The sequence below is a fragment of the Apium graveolens genome, chromosome 4 (assembly GCF_009905375.1).
Source record: "Apium graveolens cultivar Ventura chromosome 4, ASM990537v1, whole genome shotgun sequence".
Lineage (NCBI taxonomy): Eukaryota > Viridiplantae > Streptophyta > Magnoliopsida > Apiales > Apiaceae > Apium > Apium graveolens.
In genome coordinates this window covers 260,018,527-260,026,366 of record NC_133650.1, presented here as the reverse complement: position 1 = coordinate 260,026,366, position 7,840 = coordinate 260,018,527, and the positions used below count along the sequence as shown (strand labels likewise).

Sequence of the window (7,840 nt, the reverse complement as noted above, 5' to 3'; positions counted from 1 at the left end):
ACCCCGAGAGCCGAAGCAGGAGCCGGACTGGACTCCCCTCAACATGACCCGGGAGGAAATCTTGAAAGAGGTAAAAGACAAGCCTTTCTATTATCCTCTGAAACCAATGCAAACTCCTCCGGAGAGCAGGCCTTACAATAGGCAGTGTGATTACCACGAGACCCATGACCACAAGACTGAGAAATGCTAATTACTCAAGTACTTCATTGAGGACCAAGTGAAGAAGGGGAACATGAACAAGTACTTAGTCCGGGACAACAGAGGGGAAGCGCAGAAGAGAGGAAAGAATGTAGTCAATGTGGTCCTAGGTGGATCCTACTCCCCACCCCGGAGCCCGGACTTCAGCGAAGAAGTGCTCTCAATCCAATCACTCCCAGACCTGGTGATATCCTTCAGCAGCAAGGACTATGAAGGAGTCAACCCTCATCACAATGCAGCTTTGGTTGTCACCCTGGACATCTTTGATAACGAAGTAAGAAGAATGCTCATAGACAATGGGTCCTCGGTAAATATTCTCTTCAAGCACACAGTGGATAGAATGCAGTTAGGGAGCGTCTGCTCTAATGAATGCCGGGAGGACCCACTCTATGGCTTCAGCCACAACTTAGTCCCGATCCAAGGAACTCTATATTTGCCAGTCATTTTTGGATCTGCTCCTAACCAAGTGACTCATGTCATCAAGTTTTATGTGATCAACGCTCCTTCTTCATACAACGGAATCATTGGCAGATCAGCTCTAACCATGATGCAAGCAATAACTTCAATCTCCCATCTCAAGATCAAGTTCCCAATCCCGACAGGAGTCGGAGACATAAAAGGAGATTATGGAGTTGCCGAAACATGCTACAACCAGGGGTTAGTTATGGCAGAAACCCATCAAGATAACAAAAGGAAGGCTACGGTCCTTCGCAAGCAACAAAGCATGAAGAAGCACCGACCCCGGACAAGGGAAGAAGCAAACAAAACAAGTCCAGAAGGACTGGAAAGCAACCAAGTCATGGTAGTGGACAAGGAAAATCAAGTCCCAGACCAAGCTAGTCCTACCATGCAAGCAACCAAAGAATCTGAACAAGCAAACTTCTATCTGAAGAAGAACTCTGAAGCCCGAATTCATCAAATGGTTTCAAACAAAGAGCAAGCAAAAATTGAAGTTGCAGTCGAAATAGAAGAAGTCCAGGTAGATGAAAGTAATTCTAGCAAAAAAGTTAAAGTTGGGTCAGGACTCGAGGAGCCCTTCAAGGAGAGATTGGTGTCCTTGCTCCGGGAGTACAGAGATCTTTTTACCTGGAGTCCAAGAGACATGCCAGGATTACATGAGTCCATAGCAATGCACAGCTTGGATGTCAACCCCAACAGAAAACCAGTAAAGCAGAAAAGAAGAAACTTTGCTCCGGAGAGACAAAAAGCCATTGACGAAGAAGTGGAAAAACTACTCAAAGCAGGAATAATCAAAGAAATAAAATATCCGGAGTGGCTAGCTAATGTGGTCATGGTGAAGAAGTCCACCGACAAATGGAGAATGTGTGTGGACTACACTGATCTGAACGATGCATGCCCGAAGGACCCGTACCCTCTCCCAAATATTGATCAACTGATAGATGCCACCTCCGGACACATCATGCTAAGTTTCATGGACGCCTTCTCCGGATACAACCAGATAAAGATGAACCCGAAGGACATCCCCAAGACAGCATTCATAACTCACAGAGTAGTCTATGTTTATGTGATGCTACCCTTCAGACTTACCAGCGCAGGATCCACTTACCAAAGAGCCATGAACAAGATATTCAAATCCCAGATTGGGAGGAACTTGGAGTGCTATATCGATGACATGATTTCCAAATCAACAACCATACCAGGACATGTGAAAGACCTGAAGGAGTGTTTTGACAACCTAAGGAAGAACCAACTCAAACTAAATCCAGAGAAATGCACCTTCGGAGTAGGAGCAGGCAAGTTTCTAGGATTCATGATCAGCAACAGAGGCATAAAAGCCAATCCGGAGAAAATAAAAGCTATCCAGGAGATGAAAGCTCCCAGGACTCAAAAAGATGTGCAAAAGCTAGCAGGATCCCTAGCAGCACTCATGAGATTTATCTCAAAACTAGCAGAGAGGTGCCTACCATTCTTTGATTTACTCAAAGGAGCAACCAACAGGAAAGAAGTAAACTGGAATCCAGAGTGCCAAAAGGCATTCGAAGAAATCAAGTACTACCTCTCTCAGCCACCAGTCCTAACTAAAGCTCAACCAGGAGAGCCTCTCTCCTTATACTTGTCAGCAGAAGCACAAGCTGTAGGAGCTGCCCTAATCAGGGAGGAAAAGGGAACACATCAACCAGTCTACTATGTAAGCCAAGTATTAAAAGATGCAGAAACAAGATATCCAAGATTGGAGAAGTTCGTTTTTGCCTTAGTCACAACTTCAAGAAAACTCAGGCACAACTTCCAAGGGAGGGAAATCAGAGTAGTGACAAACCAACCACTAAGGAAAATAATTCACAAACCAGATGTCTCGGGAAGACTTGTCAATTGGGCTATGGAGTTGAGCCAGTTCAATTTAAGCTTCATTCCCAGGACTGCCATCAAAGCTCAAGCACTTGCAGATTTCATAATCGAATGCAACTTCCCAGAAGAAGAACCAGAATCAATGAATATGGATCAGGAGCCAAAAAAAGATATAGGTCTGGGAGCCTGGACCTTAAAGGTAGATGGTTCTTCAACAAGCAAGAGGTCGGGAGCCGGACTCATACTCAAAAGTCCAGAAGGATTCAAGATTCAGACATCTATATCTTTCGGCTTCCCCGCAACAAACAATCGAGCAGAATATGAGGCATTAATTGCAGGACTAAAGCTCTCCAGGACTCTAAGGGTTAAGAACATAAAATCTACAGCGACTCCCAGATAGTGGTCAAGCAAACAAATGGAGAATACATAGTAAAGGACCCCACTCTGGCAAAGTACCAAGCACTGGTTCAGAGCTACTTAGCTTCAATACCAAGCCATCAAGTGATTCAGATATGTCGAGAAGAAAATGAAGAAGCAGATATCCTATCCAAATTAGTACGGGACTCATCAGATCTAGACTGCTCAGTTTATTTCGAAGAACTCCTCAAACTATCCATTGAATATGGAGAGGTCTTTGAGATCGAAAGCAACCACAACTGGATGACTCCCTTCATCAAATACTTGGAGAATGGATAACTCCCAGAAGACAAATGAAAAGCTCAAAGACTGAAAGCAAAAGCAGCAAAGTTCTTCCTCGAAGAAGGAATACTCTACCGCAGGACCTTCTCATCTCCTATCCTAAAATGTATTGGCCCAAAAGAAGCAAAGTATTGTTTAGCAGAAGTGCATGAAGGGATATGCGGAGACCACATGTCCGCAAAGGCCCTAGCTCATAATATTATAAGACAAGGCTACTACTGGCCAACTATTCATCAGGATGCAATAGAATTTGTCAAGAAGTGCAAGGAATGCCAGCTTTTCAGCAATGTGTCCCGGATCAGCCCAGTCCTACCATCCTCAGTCCTGTCACCTATCCCCTTCACTATTTGGGGTATCGACATTATGGGACCCTTCCCCCGGGCCAAAGGAGACCTCTAGTCTCTATTGATTACATGACAAAATGGGTGGAAGCAAAAGCAATGAGGACAATCAATCAACAAGACTGCATAAAGTTTATGGACAATATTTTGATGAGGTTCGGGATACCACGAGTCCTAGTATCAGACAATGGACCCCAATTCATTGGATCAGAGTTCGAGTCCTACCTTCTGGAGCGCGGGATCAAGCACAAAAAATCATCAGTGGCATATCCCCAAGGAAATGGCCAAGTAGAAGTAACTAACAGAATCCTGCTTCGAGGTATCGAAAAAAGACTCAAAGAAAGCAAAAGCAAATGGCTAGAAGAACTACAAAGTGTACTTTGGTCCTACAGGACAAGCCCAAGGACAAGAACCAGAGAAACTCCATTCAACCTAGCTTATGGAACAGAGGCAATGCTTCATATTGAAGTGGGCTCTCCTTCCCACAGAGCAATAAACTTTGAAGAAGAAGCAAATGAAGAAGGACTCAGAAAAAACATGGAGCTAATCGATGAGTTCCGGGACCAGGCTGTAGAAAGGATGGAGAAATACAAAGAGAAAACAAGAGAACACTTCAGTAAGAAGTCAAGAGTCAAAAACTTCCAAGTTGGAGACTTAGTCCTTCGAGACACTGAAGCATCAGATCCAACAAACACTGGAAAACTAATGCCCAAATGGGAAGGACCATACAAGATCAAAGAAGTCCTCAGGCCAGGAACCTATAAGCTCCTGAACATGGACGGCTCAGAAGTCCAAAACACTTGGCATGGACTAAGGCTAAGGAAATTCTACCAGTAGGAGAACAAACAAAGCAACCAAAAATCTTGTAGCCAATATGGCACCAGCCGAATATACATTTCTTATTTCTTATTTTACACAAACCATACTTATAAATAAGCCGAACTATAAACAACTGAAAACTAATCCAGCTTATTCCGACTACCTGAGGTACTGCACCAAACAATCTACGGAACAGCTGGCCATTTCCTACCCGTTTCCTGGCTGTGGTTCTCATGGCAGGCATCTTGATTCACTGTTGTATTGTGTCAATTTAAGAAAACAAGTGTGAGCTAAGATGCTCAGCATAATAATGTACAGTATGAAAATGACTGTATAATAACATCATATATTATATATATGTTTTATTTAAAAGTAGATTTCTTGGTGTCCCACGCCTTCTTATGAAAACAATTCTTTTAAGGGGGTTTTATAACCTGCGAATACCTTAATAGTAATCCCAGCACCTAGGCTTGGGTTACGGTATTGCATATCAATTCCAATTGGAAGATTTTGGACATCTCACAGGAGCCACCGCATACGATGATCAGTCGTCCTACGGAAAGTAACCTTCTTTACTAGTAAAAGGACGAATACCGTCATCACTCGGTATCACCCTGGCCGCATTCGGGCTACGTGTCCCATTTTCGGGTATACACATACTTCACAAGTTCCTGAGTACACAAAATACATTCGCATGCGGTACCTTTGGTAGCCCATCCAGCACACGTAGTACCAGAGTCTACCCCTCCATTGTCCTTCAACAGAATTCTATCAATCTCGGGAACTTGAACCATATCAAAGTTCCCCAAGCGTTTTGCTTATTTGATAGAGATAGTTTATCTTTTTAAAATATAAGTGTATATATATGTATATAAGTACTTCCGAGAATTTCGGAGGAAGTACTAGGGATGTGTGTTGACCGTTGTCAACAGATAATTAATAAGGGGAAAAGTTTCTTCTTGAAACTATATTCAATATAATAATAAGTCGGGATAATATTCACCGACGATCTGAAATTATTCGAATGATACTTCTAAATCAAAAGGTATATCAGGATCTATGATCATTAAATCAATAACAATCCTTAAATAAATAATCATTAATTAAATAGTAGTCTATAAATAATTAAATGATAATTGATATTAATCATACCTCGAATGAGTTATTCTTTTAAAAGATTTATTTAAATTGTATTCCTCAACTAGTTTGTGTTTACATAATTAATAATCTATAATGATTAATCGGGTTTGAAATAAATAAATGTTGAAGTATACTACTCCTATAATAAAGGAATACGTATATAATATTTAATATCCGAATCAATAAAATATAGTTGAGGGAATATGCTCATTGGGAAATCGTTTTAAAAGTTTGAGGTGTTTTAATGTTTCGTAAGTGGACGATGAGTTCCTTTAAAACGTACCACTATGGACGTATAACCGTCCTATAATATCATCGAAACGATTCCCGGGTTTTATCTTAATCCCTGAACGACCCTCGGTCTTATACAATACATCACGCTTAAAGCGAAATAATCATTTCACGATATATACTTATCGTACAACATCGCTATATTATGCGAAAATTCAACAACTACGTATCATGGCAAACATGGTATTTATGCGATGATAGTAAAACAATCCTTTCAAAACACAACAGTAAAATGGAGTTGGGTTTGTAAACTTGCCTGGGTATCTCGAGGTGGAGGATGCTCTAGGTTCCGCTCGGAAATCTATAACCATAAACACATTTCATTTCGTTAGGTTCCGTCCTAATTCACGGTAACTCGCACTCATGCGCTACTCATTATACACCCTCTCAACTCATACTACCCTTAACATTTCTTTTAAGTCATAAACACTTTATGGTCACTTCATTTTCCTAAGTATCTTGAGTTCATTCTCATTATCGTTGTCGGCTCCGCTTAAGGATTCTTACAGTTTCTACTCACGCGGTCTCGGCTCCGACATTTTTATAAAATTGAGAAATGATTATTTTCACTTGAAATTTTTATGACAGTTAGGAAACTCCACATGTTAACCTCTGTAAAAATTTCATGATTTATGAATAGGTTTAAGTCTATCCTTTATATTTTCAAAATTCGTGATTCGTAGCAGTTTTTGTCGCGTAAAACACTTTTACTAAAACGATCATAACTTTTGATCCGTAAATCGGAATTAGGCGATTCAAGCGCCTAAACAATCCTTATAACATTTTATATCTTAAGCAAAGGTTATTTCTCAAGAATCTACAGTTTACAACTTCGAGACTTTCTGCAGAAACTTATAGTTACGGTTTGTTGGTTTTAACGAAGTTACGTTTACAATCGGGGTTTCGTTTACGCCTTAACTATCAACACAACCACCAAAAATCATCATATCATTATCAACACACAAAATCCTCTCAAGAATATCATGTTCTTGAGGCAACAACAACCAACCTTAAATCTACTCAACTTAATCATCAAGATTTCATCAACAACACTTAGTAAGCTAGGTTTACTAACACCCACTAAATGGATCTTAAACATGAACCTTAAATAAAGTTAGGCCAAAGATTTTTACCTTTCTTGAAAGCTTGAGATGTGTTCTTGAGGATGGTGGAGGCTTGGAAGTGCTTGGTATGATGTTTGGAACCTAAAACCACCATTAAAATCAAGAAACCAAAGAGAGGTTACTATTCACACTATTCACTAGTGAGTTTCTTGAATTTATTCCACCCATCAAACCTTGATAAAAAGAGATGAAAGATTTTTCTTACCTTATTTTAGTTGCTAGGAGGCTTGGGAAATAATTGTGTGATTTTACAAGAACTAGAGCTTGGAGTTTTGAATTGTAATTCCCCTTTTTTCTTCAAAATAGCAGAATGGAGCTAAATGGGGGTGGGGGGTATTTATAGCACTTGGTTGCTTCTCTTGGATGATTTCTAGGTTGCTTCTTGGAAGGTGACTTGATATCTTTGCAAGTTGATCTTTATTCCTCCTAGGATAGCTTAGGTTTATTCCTTGTCTCCAAATCCATGGACAAATCTTTGTAGCTTGCTAGCTTACAAGCTAAACTACAACGTTAGCTCCTTAGCACACTATTTGCTAGCTAGCTTGGTCATCCTAGGGTTAGCTCACTATTTGATGAAGTAACCATGGTTAATTCCTTACCATGGTTTAGTTAGTGCGTTACGTTTAATTAATCGTTTACGCGTTCGCTCGGTTACTTAAACGTTCTCCGCAATACTTATTCGTAAATGGTACGCAATGTAATTCTTTTCGTTTCTAGTCCTTATATTTTTATTTATCCTAATTGAATATAAATCCGTAGGATTTTAATCTCGTAATTATATTGTGATTCCCGTAGTCCTTGATAAGTCGCAATTACGGTCATTTTTCAAAGTTCGTTTTCTTCGAAAACTAATAGCGTTTACATACACTTATTTGGTACGTATAGTTGTAATATCGATTCCGAAACTCATTTTCTTATGCA

The 7,840-nt window shown here is 40.2% G+C and overlaps 1 protein-coding gene across 1 annotated transcript; it reads left to right on the top strand.

The window, feature by feature from the left end:
* The first annotated feature begins 232 nt into the window (after window positions 1-232).
* Window positions 233-2,905, top strand: LOC141719566 (uncharacterized). The gene is made up of 2 exons (XM_074521943.1): window positions 233-1,521; window positions 1,741-2,905. The coding sequence occupies exons 1-2, from the start codon at window positions 233-235 to the stop codon at window positions 2,903-2,905; spliced, it is 2,454 nt and encodes an 817-aa protein (XP_074378044.1).
* The last annotated feature ends 4,935 nt before the right edge of the window (window positions 2,906-7,840 follow it).

Excerpts from the sequence above, each read along its gene's own strand:
- LOC141719566 (XM_074521943.1), top strand. The coding sequence starts at position 233 with ATGAACAAGTACTTAGTCCGGGACAACAGAGGGGAAGCGCAGAAGAGA. Across the intron at positions 1,522-1,740 it reads TCCACCGACAAATGGAGAAT|ACTTACCAGCGCAGGATCCA; the intron begins GTGTGTGGACTA and ends GCTACCCTTCAG.